Genomic DNA, 18,378 nt, shown 5'->3' with positions numbered 1-18,378 from the left:
TGAAAGTAAGAGCAGTTTTGAACACAGGAACTATCCCATTTTCGGGCCCAGGGGAAGGACAGAATCCAAGCCACTGTCTCGGTTGGCTTTTCTGCCGGGAGACCAGTCACCTCACCTCTGCCTCTGGGAGCACCTCTGGGAAACGTAAATCTCCACTCAGCTGAGACTGGCTTCTCTGTAGGTGAACAGAATACGCTCCTCAAAGATGGCTCACTAATCCCGGAGAGATGGTTTACGGGCTCCTGGCAGGATTGGAAGTAATAGTCAGGAAGGAGAAAGACCTTGAAGAAGCTTCAACTCCAGTTTTAAAGTAAAGCTGGCAGATTCCCCCGGGGAAGCACATTGAAGGCACTGAGAAAATACTGGCCAAACTACTCAGCCAGGGGCAACATACGTCAGTGTTATCTCTGACCCATTTGGAGGCTGGACGGTGTCTTCCAAATTGATCACTAGAAGCACGTCTACTACCTTCAGCCATTGAGGGGATTTATGTGCAACTAGGACCTGCTCAGCTGGCCAGGTGTGGGGCATTTTGGAGGCTTAAGTGACAATCCCACGAGGAGCTGGAATGAACCTAGGTTACTTACTTTATAAAGGCAAAAGCAGATGCAAATTGCTTCCTCAGAGCTTGTCTGTGAGGCCAAGGGAAGCATCTCTTCACCCAGTGTGACCTAGAATGACAAAACTATTTGTCCAGCTGCAAAGGAGAGACCTATAATACTAAGAGGAATGATGTACCTTCCCCTGTGTCCAGCCTCATGACCATCCCCAAAGATGTGTGCCTACCTTTGCAGCAGCAGGCCAAGCTCAAAATTTGCTTTTTAGGGCTTAGAGGACCTGATTATAGTCACCTCTTGTTCACGTAAAAATTAACGTGTGTGGGTGACATCTGGTTTTTTATTGATTCGATCGATACGTTGGGAATTTAGCAGCATGTTAATGGCAAACAGTTACAAAATCTATTTTTCTACATTTAAAGTAAGCTGTCTTAAACCATCTACAGCAACCTAAAATTACAAGAACACACGTGAATGGCTGAAGCACTTCTGCTGTTATGCTTATAGACAAGTTTATTAGTAATTTCCTAACAAATCTTCTAGTGCAAAGTGCACATAATCATTTGGAACCTCCACTGAGGTTCTGGCTCTCAGTTTCCCCTACAAATAATTGTGCCTAAATGTAAGAATCTGAAGTACAACCGGACAAGTGTGCCCACAGCCTTGCTTTGAGGGCATCCACTCCTCTGAACAACTCTCGAAAACACCTTGAGTTGATTTCAGCTGCACAAGCCATCAGGCCTGTTGCTGGCTGTCCTTTAACCCCACCTTGGAGTTGACTGCTTCAATTTTAAAACTGGTGCAAACACTTGGCAGGGCTCAGGGTGGCTGAAACGCTGAAAGCTCGGCATACTATTGTCCTTTTCCCCTCCTAAACCCTCATTGCACTAGAAAGAGCAGCTCTGTTTCTGTACTGTTCAGCGTTGTTTGAGTTTCTTTTTGGTTCTAGGCAGGGCAATGGATTTAGCAGTGCCTCTGGGTGCTGTTCCTTGCCCTGAAGTCGTGGGGGGTTTCTCTATTTCTCCCTTGAGTTCAACTGAAGGGAGTCTGCTAGATATGTAACTTGAGTAACTCATGTCCGAGTCATCCATGTTTTCCTTCTTACTGGGCACAGAAGTCTTTTCATAAGCAGTGGGCTAGGAAAAAAAAAAAAAAAAAAAAAGGCCTGGATTAATTTTGCAGACACAAAGCAATCTACATCAATTCAAAGAAGCGAGGGGCTACAAAGTTGTCTAGGATGTGCAAGTTGGAGCTCTCTTCGGACGTGAGATATAAACTAATCACACTGTGAAACTGTTATTGAATGCCAAAGAAAGCTCCTTTAGCATCTTCAAGAAAACGGAATTGTTTAGTGTCTGGGATAGAGCAAACTACAGGCACAACTTCAAATCCACTGCCCTGCAAAATGAAAGTAAATACCATTCACATAGGCAAGTCCATCTGGACACAGTTGTAATCATTCATCTTTCCAGATTTCTAGATGAGCTTTGACATGTGTGTGGATTCCCTGACAAGCACATCATGATTATTCTTTCTAACCCGGGTATAAAGTTGCTGCATGTGGCCCACTCCTCACATGCTCACCATTCTCTGCATTGATTCCAGGGACTGGCTTCTAACCCCAGTCACACCACTTGGGCAGGTCTGAAGACCTTTTGTAGTCTTGATGCCTCACTGTTAAATGAGGAAAATGGTATTTGCACATTTACTACATGGGCTTATTATGAGAATGAACTAAGGTGGTGGCCACGAAAGTACTCTGTGAGCTTTAAAGCATGAAACAAGTAGAAGGAATTTTAACAGGCAACTGTGTTTTCTCAGGTCACTGCACCCCACAGTGGAGGAAACGGTCTCTAATCCTGCTGTTGTGAGGGAAGCAGAGTCCATTTTGACCTTAGACCCATTTTAGAAATGCTCACTTCCCATTAAATGAAGCTGGGCATAGAGTTCTAAAATAGCAGAGAACGTCTCAGGAGACCGGCACAAGCAGGATGGGGGATGAGACAGGAGCTATAGATGCAGCGAGTTCTCATTTACACAGAATGAGCTCGGAAAGGTCTCATAAGTTTAATACTCTGGTTAACTGAAAGCATACACATGAGTTAATAATCAGGTTAACAATTTTCAAAGAAGGTGAAAAGATTACATATAACACAAAACAAATAAACCTGGTGTGTGCGTGTGTTGTTTTTTGATCACTCTTGTGATACAAGTGACCATGTTTTATACACAGTAGCAGTACGTATTTGTCCAATGAATAAATGAACTCCCAGGGCTGCAGCAAAACCTCAGGTCATTTATGGATTTTTGGTACCTCTATTTCGAGAAAAGAGAAAATTTACCAGATGTTTGCTTACTGCAGACAGTCCTTAAATAGGTGCTTCTTCAAACTATCATTCTTGTATGACCTTATAACAGTATATGCTAATTCTTGAGCTGGTAATTTTGCACATTGAAAAATTAATTTGTACAAATTTGGAAAAGTGAAAAGGTCCTTTTCTGTATAGATGCATTTTCTCAGGAAAATTTCTGGGTTGCTTCTCTGTGTATTCTTTCAAGAAACAGAAAACAAAATGTGTTAGCCTTCAGTAATACAGGTTGTGTCTTCTCCTTGAAAACTCCTTACGTTTAGCAACAGGGTGAGAGTAAAACACCCCTGATGTTCCAGTGTCCAGCTAAAGACAAGCTGCTCTGTTTAGTACAGAACTGGTCCCTAGCTTGGACATTTCAATTCATAAAAATTTAAGTCACTTGACATACAAATCATTTGAAAAGGTGAATCTAAGTTTAACCTCTCTTTTGACATTTCCACCTCTTGAGTTATCACCTGAGTAGTTGAGGAAATGGTTTTCATCATGTCCACTACAACAAATAATCTATAGAATAGGAATAGAGACTCAGTCATTTTCTTTTTAATGTGTTCATATTCATATCTGGTTTAACATTTCCATTCTTCTTCACTGTTCCATTTGCTAATTAATGTACTTGAGTCATTAAAGTAGACTCAGAAGTTGAAGTCACTGGGAAGAAATACTCAGAAAGTCTCTATGGGCAGGATTAGTGATATAGATATTGTCTTCTTTTTTTCAAAAACACTGAAGGCTCTGATTTCTTCCTGGATAAGATATCTTAAGATAATTTGCAGAATCTTCTGGCACAGTGGAAGGAAAAAGGAAACTAAACTAAACTAAGCTTCAGTGTAGGAACATATTTCTCAGTTTCATTCTAGAGCAAGATGAGAAAATGATATCACTCAGCCACATTTATCTATTTTATTTACTTATATATAATTTTTAAGTGAATCAGTTTTTAAATAGGTAGTACATCCCCATGATTTAATATTCACAGTGTTCAAAATCTCCTCCTTGCCCCCTAGTTAACTCAGCTCTGCCTCCCATCCAAGACAACGAATACTATCAGTTTACAGTGCACATTTCTGAAGAGATTTTATGGAACTTCAAGCAAATATTAGGCGGAACCAAATGGAAGTCGTCATCATTTTTGCAGGTCAAAACAGCCTAATACTGGCAATTTCATATGGTTCAATCTAATCCATATATTGACGCACTTTACTCTCACTTTTTTACACAAATGGTAGCCCACTGTAAACACTTCTTTACACCTTGCTTTTTTTTTTTTTTTTTTTTGCGGTACGCGGGCCTCTCACTGTTGTGGCCTCTCACGTTGCGGAGCACAGGCTCCTGACGCGCAGGCTCAGTGGACATGGCTCATGGGCCCAGCCGCTCCGCGGCATGTGGGATATTCCCGGACCGGGGCACGAACCCGTGTTCCCTGCATCGGCAGGCAGACTCTGAACCACTGCGCCACCAGGGAAGCCCCCTTGATCTTTTTAAACTAACAATTATCTTGAACATCATTCCATGTCAATACATAAAAGAGCTCTCATTCTTCTTTCAGCTATGCAGTGTTCTCTTGTTTGAATGTACCATAATTTATGTAGCCAGTTCCTTGAGAATGGACATTCAGGTTGTTTCCAATCTTAACTAGTAAACATAATGCTGCTGTGAATAACCTTGTACTTGTGTCATTGTGTACATGTGTAAATAATATATCTACAGGATATACATTTTAGAAGTAGAACTTCTGAGTTAAAAGTTGTATGGATTTGTGATTTTGCAAGACATCACCGTATTGCCTTCTACTGCAGTTGTACCAACTTATACTCTTACCAGCAACATTATGAGTACCTATTTTCTTATTTCTTTTTCAGTTTGGTATTTAATACATATTAAAACTAATATAGTCAACCACTTTTTTTGTTATTATGAATCTATTTTTTTAATTGAAGTATAGTTAATTTACAATGTGTTACTTTCACGTGTATAGCAAAGTGATTCAGTTATACATATATTCTTTTTCAGATTCTTTTCCATTACAGGTTATTACAAGATATGAGTATGGTTCCTTGTGCTATACAGTAGGTCCTTGTTGTTTACCTATTTTATACATAGTAGCATGTATGTGTTAATCCAAAACTCCTAATTTGTCTCTCCCCCTGCTCCGAGTATCCCCTTTGGTAACCCTAAGTTTGTTTTCTATGTCTGTGAGTCTATTTCTGCTTTGTAAATAAGTTCACTTGTATCATTTTTTTAGATTCCACATATAAGTGATATTACATATTTACCTTTCTCTGTCTGACTTACTTCACTTAATATGATAATCTCTAGGTCCATCCATGTTGCTGCAAACGGCATTATTTCATTCTTTTTTTATGGCTGAGTAATATTCCTGTGTGTGTGTGTGTGTGTGTGTGTGTGTGTGTGTGTGTGTGTGTGTGTGTGAGAACCACATCTTCTTTATCCATTCATCTGTTGATGGACATTTAGGTTGCTTCCACGTCTTGGCTATTTTAAATAGTGCTGCTATGAACATAGGGGTGCATGCATCTCTTTGAATTATGGTTTTCTCTGGATATATGCCCAGCAGTGGGATTGCTGGATCATATGATAGCTCTATTTTTAGTTTTTTAAGGAACCTCCATACTGTTCTCCATAATGGCTGCACCAATTTACATTCCCACAGTGTGGGAGGGTTCCTTTTTATCCACACCCTCTCCAGCATTTATTATTTGCACACTTTTTAATGAAGGCCATTCTGACTGGTATGAGGTGATATCTCATTGTAGTTTTGATTTGCATTTCTCTAATAATTATTAGTGATACTGAGTATCTTTTCATGTGTCTTTGGCCATCTATATGTCTTCTTTGGAGAAATGTCTATTTAGGTCTTCTGCCCATTTTTTGATTGGGTTCTTTGGGGGGTTTTTTGTATTAAGCTATATGAGCTGTTTGTATATTTTGGAAATTAATCCCTTGTTGGTAGCATTGCTTGCAAATACTTTTAGTCAACCATATCTTAATTGAGCTTCAAAATCAGCCTAAAACTGGCTGCATGGAAACAAATCACAATGTTCGTTCCTTAACTCCCTGGTAACATCAATGCAAGCCTATTTACCTAAATGCAAATACTTATTGCAAATGCTTAAAAGCTTCTGTGTATATGTGTGTACCTTGTAAAATATTATGTATGTACTTTACCATTTCTCTTTGCTAATTTGCAGTTTCATTAAGTTTAGGGTGCCATTATTTAGGAATCAGAATCCTAAGAGCTTTCCTAAAGACTGAGTCTCCCTTCTTAAATGTCCCCTCACTAAAACCGTTCTCTGATGCTAATAAAACACGGATGAAGGCTGGTCCACATGATGCCCTTCAGGCCAAGTTACAGCTTTCTTCACCAAGAGTCAAGCCTCTCATCTCCTTGGAATATAAACAGCCAAGGCGAATTCCAACTTCCAGGCTTTTCTCTAGGATTTTTAAAAGGATTTCTTCTGTAAGTGATAGGCTACCTAAATTTTAAGTTTGTATTTTTCTTCTCTCATAGTTGATGGGATTCTTCAGGGATCTATGCTGTAACTGATGCAATTTTACAGTTTTGTAAGAAATGGAAAGTGAAATTTCCAGAGAAATGGAAAGTGAAATTGCCAAGGCTATAGAAGTTACTAAGATCTTCCAGGTCATGAAAGGTGTATAGAAGGTGATGAGCTCCCGTAAGATTGTACAAAGCGGGAGAAAGATGAGAGAGGAATTTCAATATTCAGTTCTAGAGGGAAAGAGTCTATCTAAATGATCATTATCAGTCTGTTGGTCATAATTATCAGTCCAAAAGAGGATCTAAAAAACACTGTAGACTGTTTTCCAAGAGAGGATTTAAAAATCATTGTAAACTGTTCTCTAAAGATACTGTTGTAGTATACCATTTCACAGTGACCAAGAGAACCTGGCTATCATCAGAAAGCATCTTAGAAATCAAAGAAAAAAATTCTTCTATCCTTATTTATCATGAAGAATTCATATCTGAAATACTGCAACCAGTCTGAATAGATATAAAGGGACCAGAGAAGGTTTACAGACAGGCTACTGATGTGCTAGTGGAGGTTCTCACACACACACACACACACACACACACACACACATATATATATAATCACAATTTTAAAATGCAGAAGGGGTAAGATTTCAGCACTGGGAAGCTAGACAGCATCTCTGAGTGCTACAGTCAGGATGGTTACACCAGGGGTTCCCCCAAGCAGCATTTCAGTTGTTTCTCATCTTTGACAGACTCTTACCATGTGGGACTGCTGAAGAATAGTCATTCCTACTAGAGGCACAATGATAGAAAAGATGACCTTACAAGGTTCCCTCTGGTTCCATCTTTTTGTGGTTTAGCACCCTGGGCCTGATTTCTCCAGATGATATTATTAATCTTGAAATGGGGGTTCCATGTGTGCAAGGGGAGATATATAACCAGAAGAAATGGGCTAAACACACATATTTCATTATTCACTGGCATAACTTCAACCTGATGAACACATCTGGTGATAATGGATGCAAAACCTGTAAGCTCTAGGCATATCCCTGCAAGTTAATACCAGTGCACAATTACTAGAAACTGTTACCATTTCTCTAAATTTTGAGTAAAATACATGCTATTTAAGTCAAGTGGTTTATCACCATAGCAACCATTTCTAGAGTCACACATTCAAATTATAGGCCTGCACAAGGTCCAAGTGACAGAATATTCGGATATAAGTTTTCAGCTATAGTTTTACTTGCAATGGTCACCCACTTTCTTTCACATTCCTGTGGTTTTCGGAAGGAAGAGGAAGGGGAAAAAAAAAGCAAAGGGAAGAAGAGAAATTGACTTCCAAACATAGATTTCTTATATAAGCCTACCCACATAAAGAGCAGGGCCTTCTATGGCGTTAATGAAAACAAAATCTAACTTGTAAATTAGAGAAAGATATAAATATCTCTCTTTTCTTTTTAATTAAAGTATAATTTACATACAGTAGAATGTGCAAATCTCAAAAGTATAGTTTGATGAGTTTTGATAATGCATAGAGCTATATAACCAACACCCCAATCAAGAAATAGAACAATTACCCAAGAAGTTCCTTCATGCCACATTCCAGTCAATTCCCTCCCATCCTGGGGCTATAAGTGTTCTGACATTTTTCAACATAAATTACTTTTGTTTTTTCTAAAACTTCATATAAACAAAATAACATAATGTACTCTTTTGTGCCTTGTTTCTTTTGCTTAACATGCTTTTTAAATTTTGTTTTGTTTTGTTTTTTGCGGTACGCGGGCCTCTCACTGTTGTGGCCTCTCCCGTTGCGGAGCACAGGCTCCGGACGCGCAGGCTCAGCGGCCATGGCTCACGGGCCCAGCCGCTCCGTGGCATGTGGGATCTTCCCGGACCGGGGCACGAACCTGTGTCCCCTGCATCGGCAGGCGGACTCTCAACCACTGCGCCACCAGGGAAGCCCCAACATGCTTTTTTTAATTGAAATTTTTATTGAGATAGTTATAGATTCTCATAGTATTATACCATTTATGAGATTCATCTGTGTATTAGCAGTTCATTCCTTTTTACTGTCAAGCAGTATTCCATTGTATGAATATGTCACAATTTGTTTATCCATTCTTCTATTAATGAATATTTGGGCTGTTCCCAGTTTGGGGCTTTTTTTATATAAAGCTGCTATAAACATATTCTACTAATCCTTTTTTGAACTTACATTTGGGATTGCTGGGTAAATGCTAAGTAAATGCTTAACTTTATAAGTAACTGCCCAACTGTATTCCAAAAGGACTGCACCATTTTGTATTCCCACCAGCAATGTAGGAAAATTCCAGTTGCTCCAATATTTGCTAAAATTTCGAGTTGTCAGTCCCTTTAAATTTTGGGCATTCTAGAAAGATTGTAGTGATATGTCATTGTAACTTTTCCTGATATCATTTGCATTTTCCTGATAACTAATGATGTTGCACTTTTTTTATATGCTTATTGACTACTGATACATCTTTCTATCTGAAGTGTCTGTTCAAGTCTTATGGCCATTTAAAAAAATTAGTTGTCTTTTTATTATTGAGTTGTAGGAATTGTCTTTATATTCTGCATACAAGTTCTTTGTCAGATATGTTTATTGCAAATATTTTTCCCTGTCTGTGGCTTGCCTATTTCTTTTCTTAATATGCTTTAGATGAGCTAATATGTTTACTTTTGCTGAAGTCTATTTTATCCATTTTTAAAGGGCTTTCTGTGTTTTAAGAAATCTTTGACTACTCTCTGGTTGGAAGATATTATCCTATGTTTTCTCATAAGAGCTTTATAGTTTAGCTTTTAAACTAATTTCTGTATACAGTGTAAGCTGGGGGGGGTCAAAGTTATTATTTTCCCATATAGATGTACTATTATTCTAGCACCATTTATTGAAAAAACTATCCTTTCTCCACTGAATGGCTTTGAAAGATCTGTAAAATATCAACTGACCTCATAAGTGTAGGTCTCTTTCTAGACTCTCGATTTTGTTTCATTGATCTATTTATCTACTCTTAAACCAATATCACACTGTATTGATTACTGAAGCTACACAGTAAATGTTGAAATCAGATCATATAAGTTCTCCAACTTTGTTCTTTTCATGTTATTTCGGCTGTTCTAGGTCTTACATATTCCCCAATAAATTTTAGAATCAACTTGTCAATTTCTATCAGAAAAGCAAAAAGCCCTAGATTTCACTTGGGGTTGCTTTAAAGTTATAAATCAGTTTGGGGAGACATCTTAATAGTATCAAATCTTCCAATCCATGAACATGGTATATCTCTCCATATATGTCAGCCTTCTTCAATTTCACTCAGCAATATGGTGTGGGGGTTGGTATATATATTTCACATATATTTTGTTAGATCTATCACTAATATTTTATGTTTTACAATAATATGTTAAATGGTTTAAAAAGCTTTTGTTTTCCAATTGTTCATTGCTAGTATATAAAAATACAATTCATTGTTTTGTATACAAATCTTGCATCTTGCACTTTAAGTTCAATTTCTGAAGATTCCTGGGGATTTTCTATGTACACAACCATGGCATTTGCAGGTAGCCACAGTTTTATTCTTCCTTTCCAATCTATATAATTTTATTTCTTTTACTTGCCTTGTTGCATTGGCTAAGACCTGTAGTACAATGTTAAAAAAAAAAGTAGAAAGGACATCCTTGTCTATCTCCTATCTTCAGTGGAAAAGTGTTCAATATTTCACCATTAAGAATTATATTAGCTTTAGAGGGGTTTTCTTTTCTTTTGGTAAAAATCCCTTAGTATGTAAAAGAAAGTTCCCATCTGTCCCTAACCTGCTGAGGGTTTTTCTCATGCTTGAGTGTTGAATTTTATCAAATGGTTTTTTCAAAATTATTGAGATAACTATATGGCTTTTCTCCTTTACTTATTAATATGGTACATTACATTGATGGATTTTTGGATGTTAATCCAAACTGACATTCCTGGAATATACTATACACTTGATCATAATGTTATGCCTTCCTTATAAATGAGTTGGGAAATAGTCTCAACAGTTTGTGTCATAAGCTTTCTCCTCTTTCCTTCTTAAATATTTGGAAGAACTAACCAGTGAAATCATTTGGGACTGGAGTTCTCTACACCTGCAAGTTCTCAATTACAAATTCAGTTTTTAAAAAATAAGAATAGAACTATTTAAATTTTCTATTTTTGTGTATCTGTTTTGGTGTATTTTAAAGGAATTTGACCATTTCATATAAGTTTTCCAATGTATTAGCATTAAATGATTCATAATATGTTCTTTTAAAAATTATTTCCTTCCTACTATTTTTGTTAGGAGGGTGCTTAATTTGATGTTCTTTTTCTAGCTTATTGAGATGAAAGCTTAGTTCTTATTATTATTGCTACTGTTTTAAACAGTCAACATTATTTTATATTTACTCACATATTTACTTTTGCCAATGCCCTTCATATTTTCCTACAGTTACTTTCATCTGGGATCATTTTCTTTCACCTTGAAACTTTTCTTTTAGTATTTCTTATAGTAAGATAGGCTGGTAAAAATTCTCTCGTCTTTTACATATTTGAAAACCTTTTCATTTTTATCTTTGAAGGAAATTATCACCAGATACAGAATTCCAAGTTGGCAGGTTTTTTGTTTTGTATTGTTTTCCATTTAGCAGTTTAACAATATAATTCCTTTGTCTTCTGGCTTCCATTATTTCTGTTGGGCTGTCAAAAGTTGCTCCTTTGATGACAACGTGCCCCCACCCTCCACCCCAGATGCTTTCACAACTCTCTCTCTCTAATCTAAAGAACTAAAGGATGGAATTCAAAGCAACCACAGACACCAAAGAATAGTGAGCGAATTCTTTAAAGGAGATAGCCAGAAAGGGGGAATCCTAAATTCTGCTCAGCTAAAGATAAATGAACCAACCTAAGATGTGAACTGCTGGCTAAGAGGCAATATTCAGTTTTTATCCAATCAACTAATTGCCTGCTAAAACAGAAAGGTCAACACTTTTTGGAGGAACATAGTCAAATCAAGAGCCGGTACAACACAACTTTTCCAATGTCTAGGATACAATCCAAAATTCCTCAAATTCCTCAACAGAAATAACAATCAATAGAGACAGACCCTGAGATGACCCAGATATTGGAATTAGCAAACAAGGATTTTAAAGCAGTTATCATCACTATTATCAATGATGTAAAGTGAAAATTTATTTGGTGAATAAAGCAGCTCTCCATAAAGAAATAGAAATAATAAGAAAGAATCAAATGAAAATTTTAGAATAAAATATAATATCTGAAATTAAATATTCACCAGATAGGTTTAACAGGAACATGGAGACAACAGAGCAAACAGTAAAACTGAAGACAGATCAATAGAATGTATCCAATTTAAAGAACAGATTGAAAAAAATCAATACAGCCTCAGGGACTTATTCAACAATATCAAATGGTCTAACATACCAGTAATTAAGACTCTCAGAAAAAAATAAGGAAAAAGTAATCACAAGACTTCCTAAACTTAGCAAAAGACAGAAATACAGATTCAAGAAGTTCAGCAAATCCCAAGCAAGATAAATGTGAAGCACATTCCTAGCAATATGATTGTCAAACTGCTGAAAACCAAAGATAAAGAGAGAATTTCGAAAACATTCAGAGAAAAGTGACACATTACATATACGAAAAGAACATTTCAAATGACCAGTGACCTCTTATCAGAGAATCTGGATTCCAGAAGGCAGAAGAATAACATCTTTAAAGTGTGGACCAAAATTACCTGTCAAACCAGAGCTCTGTAAACAGAGAAAACGTCCTTCAAAAATTAAGACAAAATAAAGACATTTTTAGATAAAAGAAAACTGAGCGAATTCATCACTAGCAGACATGCAATACAAGAAATGCAAAGGAAGTTCATAAGGCTGAAGGGAGATGATACTAAATGGAAGCTTAGATTTTCAGAAAGGAAAGAAGAGCATCAGAAATGGTAAATATCTGGGTAAATATAAAAGACAATTTTCCTTTTAATGTCTTGGAAATACAACTATTTAGGGCAAAAATTAAAACATTGTTTTGTAGGGTTTATAATTACATAGATGTAATACATGTGACAATTATAGCATAAAGGCAGGATAAGAGATGAGTGGAACCAAATTAATACATTTGAAATTGAAGCAATATTTTTTATAACCCAACCCAATGGGTTGGTTCTCCACAGGGGAAAATATACATAGCATATACTAGAAGCTATAATCTCTAAGGGGAGCTGAGCAGAAGCCAGGCTTGGGAGAGCAGGGAAATGATTTGAAAGGATTCACTAATATATCCCTTCAACCATAGACGTCTGGCTAAACCCGTGGTGAAACCTAAGCCTTACACAGGAGATTCTACTGGGAATAGAAGTACAGACAAAAGCCTTATTGTTTACGGAAGCCTATGAATCCAAACTAGCAACGGGAATTGCCAATAGCATTAGATCAAACAACAACAGGTCAAAATTCATGTTAGCACAATGAATAACTAGTACCTGTATTAGTCAGCTATTGCTGCAGCTATGCTACTGTGTTTGGGAGGTCCCCAGGTTCCATTATTCACTAGGAGGACTCACAGAACTCAGCATATAGTTGTACTCATTGCTATGATTTATTATAGTGAAAGGATGCAGAGCACAATTAGCAAAGTGAAAAGACACTTGAGGAGAAGTCCAGTGGAAACCATGTTTAAGCTTCTAAGAGTCCTCTCCCAGGAGTCACATAGGATGCACTTAATTACCCCAGCAAGAAGTTACGACAACACATGTGAAATGTTGTCAACCAGGGAAGCTCTAAGAGACTCAGCACCCACGGCTTTTATTGGGAGCTGGTCGTATAGGCAACCTCTGCCTAGCACCTAGCAAAATCCCAGACTCCCAGAAGGAAAGCAGGTGTTCAGCATAAACCATATTGTTTGCACAGTTTAGGCACAATTGATCATTCTTATCAGTTAATGGTAGCCACTGTTCCAAAATCTAAGTTCCCAAAAGCCAGCCAAGGGCCAACCTGGCAAGCAGGCCTTTTCAAGGATAGCAGTTTAGGCCTGCTATGTTAACTCTTTTCTGTACAACTACCTAACAAAGAACTGTAAGAGTCTCAGTATGTTATAATAATAAACATTAATTTTTGCTTGGTGGTGCTAGGCTAGACTTCAGGCTTTGTACTGGGTTCAAGTCTGTTCACAGATCTTCATAATTCCAGGAACTGTGGCTTCTGCAGTCATGTTCTTCTCACGTCAGGTGGCAGAAATACAAGAGAGCAAGCTAAATCATGCAAACAATTTTAAGGTCTCTGCTTACATCACACCTCTTAACATTTCATTTGCTAAAGTCAGTCATATAGCTAAGATCAACATTAGTGAGGTGAGAAAATATACATCTACTCTAATAGGGAGAAAAACCACATGGCAAAGGGTATGAATGTACAGATCCCTTACAGAGGTTTTAAATAATTGGGAAAAATAATCCAATCTACCACAGTGCCCTAGGGATCTCACCAAACTCAGAGGGCAAACGAGGTTGGAAGCATCATCTTACCACTTTTGAAAATGATATTTCTTAGTTTGTTCATTAGTTTATTCCCACACCTATGCCCAAAGGAGCCTTAAAGCAGACAAGAAAGAACGTGGAATTTTAGCAATATCCTATGCAAGTTCTTTAGCAACATAATAATAAAATTAATAATAGCTAACATTAATGAGTGCTTACTATATGTCAAGAGTGTTACATGCATGATTTCATTTAGTCCTTGGTTGATGTCATTATTTTTCCCATTTTAGATATGAGGAAACAGAGGCCTAGACACTTACCCAAGGTCCTAAAGCTTATAAGTGGTGAAGCCAGGATTTGAATCCAGGCAGCCTAGATCTGGAGCTTGTGCTTTTAACCAGTAGGATATTTTAAATGGAATGCTTGAGCATATATGCTAGATTACAATGCTTCAATATTGGAGTGTAAAAGTGTGCCAGAAACATGGAAGCACCACCAAATTTTCACATGATTCACATGGGCTCGGGGAACTAAGATTTAATATGTTAAGAAAAGAAAATTTTTATCTTACTCAACTAAAATACTAAGAAAACTTGACTTTTTCCTCACAGCAACAGGTCAATATACCACATAGTTCAACTGTTTAATTTCAATCTTATTTAAATTCAAATATTCCTTGACTTTGCAGAACTGCTAATGAATACATTTCATTGATCAAAATAATTTTCAAAGCTTCTAAGCCAGCTTGCCTTTCTACTTTCTAGACTAGATAAAGTATCTGCTACACATACCATCTCCTATGATTCTGTAAAGGCCATGTTTTTTCAGTCAAGAAAAATGATCACAAAAATCTTCCATTTTCACTAAACAAGTATATTCAAGACTGTGTTCAATAAACAATTTAACAACTAAGAAGTTTTTCCTTTATGAAGCAAGAATTCTGTAATGCAAATACACTTCTATCACATCCAGAGTTGCTAGTCCCTCCCTCTATGGTTATGGGGGGGTGCATTTTAATTACAGACATTCACTTCTCTTCAATTGTCTTCTGAGCTTAATGAACAATGAAAGTACCGTACTACATATCGGAAATCACTAAGAATCGAACGTCGAAAGGCATGTTCCTGCAATAAGCAATGGTCTGCTAAGTGTCTCATTTGAAGATGAGTAAATGCTGCTGTAGGAATTAAGTCTAGGGTCTGTCTGACAGAATAGATTAAGAACCCATTGTAGGGAATTCAGAGGGTTACCAATAACACAAAACGTTATCTAGATGTACTCAGCCTGTAAAAAACATGATATATAAGAGAGAACACTTCTATCTTCAAAAAACGCAATTACCTAAAACAGACTAAAGGTTGAAAATGAAAAGAAAAAAAAAGGACATTAACAAATGTCAACTAGTCAAAAATAAGTTTGAAAAAGTGAAGTGTGATACCTTAGTCCAAACATGAAAAATGAGGAGATACACACTGTATTTTTCCATAATGCCCAGGGCATTTGGAACTAAGGAACAGTTACTCAGAGAAAGAGGAAGGTGCTTAGTTCAACTGTTTTGGTTTTTAATAATTCCTCACTTTCTCTGCTGGTTTTTCAAGTGTTTTGCCACTTATCTAAAAAATATGATGACACTGGCTTGTGAGAAATACAAAATCAGGAGCTCTAAATGGATTTATGAGATTCTTCAGAAGAGAGAACAATGATACAATGGAAAGCAGGAACTGCTGGCAGATTTCCATTTAAAGTAAAGCCAAATTTCAAATATTTTAATGGAAAAAGAGTCATATACACCTCTTTAATTTCGTAAGTATAAATTATTTATCATATCAAATTATCCATATAATCTAATTTTAACAAATAAATTTTTCCCATGAGAAATATTTCAATATTCATAGAGTGATTTTTTTCTCTTTTTAAAAAACTAATTTTTATATGTGTTGGGTTCTTGTTGCTGTGCTTGGGCTTTCTCTAGTTGCGGCGAGCGGGGGCTACTCTTCATTGCGGTGAGTCGGCTTCTCACTGCGGTGGCTTCTCTTGTTGCAGAGCACGGGCTCTAGGAGCATGGGCTCAGTAGTTGTGGCTTGCAGGCTCTAGAGCGCAGGCCCAGTAGTTGTGGCACACGGGCTTAGTTGCTCCGCGGCATGTGGGATCTTCCTGGACCAGGGCTTGAACCCATGTCCCCTGCATTGGCAGGCAGATTCTTAACCACTGAGCTACCTTCATAGAATGATTTTTAACAAAATTAAAATTTCACCCTTAAGAATATTAGTTACTATATGAATCCTGTGTGGACTCAAGACTAAATGGCCTACGCTATTTTCAGTTATCACGTTAGGCCTTATACTCTACAATTTACTGTTAATGAAGATTTGAAAAAAATAAAAGAAGTAATTTCTTAACATAAACTCAACTTCAATATAATTAACAAAGTAATATTTATTCATAAAAATCAGTGAAAAATTTAATATGGATGAGAAGTCTTTCTTTTAAGGGGTAACAATTTTCAGAAAAATTCCCAAATAAGGTAAGGTATTCCTCCCAAGATATCACAGCCAAAACCTAAGCATAGGAAAGTCCCTCAGAGGACATCCACGGCAAACTCCTACCCGTCTTGGAGAAATTCCTGCCACAGCATTTATAACAAGTAGCTTTCCAGAGTCTGCATGAATGGTTCCAATGATTGAAAGGTAGGGTTTATTATCCACGGCCCAGCCTGTGCTATTGCAGGTGAGCTCTGATTGTGGAAAAGTTCTTCTTGTTGATGAGTAGAAATCTATATTCTTAAATTTTCAATCCACTGAGTATAGTTCTAGCATCCACAAGAACCTCAAATTCCAATTCTTCTGTTCCCTAATTGGAAGTAGCTGAGAACAGCATGGCAAGTCCCATCACTCTGTGACTTGCAGGGGAAAGAGGAGGAGGATGGTGGAGACAAGTGACAGAGCAATGAAAAAGGAGATGGAAGACAACCAAACATTTGGTTCACAAGGATATTTTATGTCAGATTCAGTGCCAAACAGAATCCAAGACTACAAAAGACAATGTGCATATGCATGTGTATGTATGGATTTGTGTTTGTATATATGTGAGTATACAGTAGATGCATGTATGTAATATGTGTAATGTATGTGTATACATGTGTGAGTATATATACATGTGTGTATGTATATGTGTGTATGTGTACGTATGTGTGCGTGTGCACATGTATATGTGTGTATAAAATGCCAAGTCAGCTAACAGGAAATGCAAACATTGGGTTTTTAGGATATTTTTAACAAGAATATAAAATACACACATCTGCTAAGCACTGCAGGAGTTGTTAACAGACTAGAGAGGATGAAAGGGAGTCAATAAACCTATGTTTATATTATGGTAAAAATATGGTTATTTCAAAATATCTGAATAATTAAATGTCAAGCTTATTATCTAGACATTTGCTATCAAGTAGACAAAGAAGTTCCCAATGAGTAAATAAAAATCAACCAGATCACTCTACTGGGTCTCTTTCTGCAAATTTCTGACAGGATTCTTAGCATGGCACGGAGTGGGCCAGCCACGCTGCACCTTCCTGGCTGGGGGTCAGGATTTACCCTCTCAGTTCCTTTCTCCACTTGCCCGTCTCTAGGCCTTGGAGAAAGGCAGCAACTCCTCACAAGAAGTCTGGGCTCTCTGGAGGTAAATACAGCCCCCACTGGCAGCATGTTCAATCATTAAAGAAGAGCGAAAATATGCTGATTAGATCTCAAGACAAGAAAGAGAACAAACATACAGACAATTTTTCCTCAAACACAGAAATGAAAGAAAAAAAAGGGTTTGGGTAAATTGTCAGGATATCAATTTAGCAGAACACAATCTAGAATTAATCAAAATGTTACTAAATTTTATTCACCAAAAATGATAAAACTATATTCAGATCTAATAAGGTAAAATAATAAAACTATACAAACAGTTTTAGCTACCATAAAATTGGAAATGACTAACTGGATAATTTAGTAAGTCTTTTTCTAGGTAATACATAAACCCATTCCAAATTGTGTAGCCTGGTAAAATACAAAAATTATTCATCGTGACTCATTAGGCAAAACTGGCACACCACCTGTCTTTGTAAATAAAGTTTCACTGGAACATGGCCATGCTCATTCATTTGTTGCCTATGCCTATTTTCATGCTATAACATCAGAGTTGAGAAGCTGTGACAAAGACTATTACGGCCCACAAAGCCTAAAATATGTACTATCTGTTCCTTTACAGGAAAAATTTGCAGACTCCTGCCCTATATAATCATGGATCCTAAAATAAGCATGTAGGCCACATTGCTAAATCATGATAGTTTCAAGGGAGGAAAGAACTTTACTGTCTTTATCATGCAGGTCTCCTTTGTTACAAACCATTAAAGACCAACAATAAAA

General features: G+C 37.1%; 1 protein-coding gene across 9 annotated transcripts in view; it reads right to left on the bottom strand.

The window, feature by feature from the left end:
* Nucleotides 1–1,052: 1,052 nt before the first annotated feature.
* STK33 (serine/threonine kinase 33) overlaps nt 1,053–18,378 on the bottom strand; it is a 181,986-nt gene continuing 164,660 nt past the window's right edge. For all 9 annotated transcript variants that reach the window (XM_067750009.1, XM_067750002.1, XM_067750008.1 and 6 more), the window contains one exon: nt 1,053–1,693. In XM_067750009.1, the coding sequence (XP_067606110.1) occupies nt 1,475–1,693 (219 nt within the window). In that variant the 3' untranslated portion in view covers nt 1,053–1,474. The remainder of the gene's footprint in view (nt 1,694–18,378) is intronic.

The sequence above is a fragment of the Pseudorca crassidens genome, chromosome 9, assembly GCF_039906515.1.
Source record: "Pseudorca crassidens isolate mPseCra1 chromosome 9, mPseCra1.hap1, whole genome shotgun sequence".
NCBI lineage: Eukaryota > Metazoa > Chordata > Mammalia > Artiodactyla > Delphinidae > Pseudorca > Pseudorca crassidens.
Note: the sequence above shows the minus strand (reverse complement) of the source record. Positions and strands in the feature narration are given on the sequence as shown.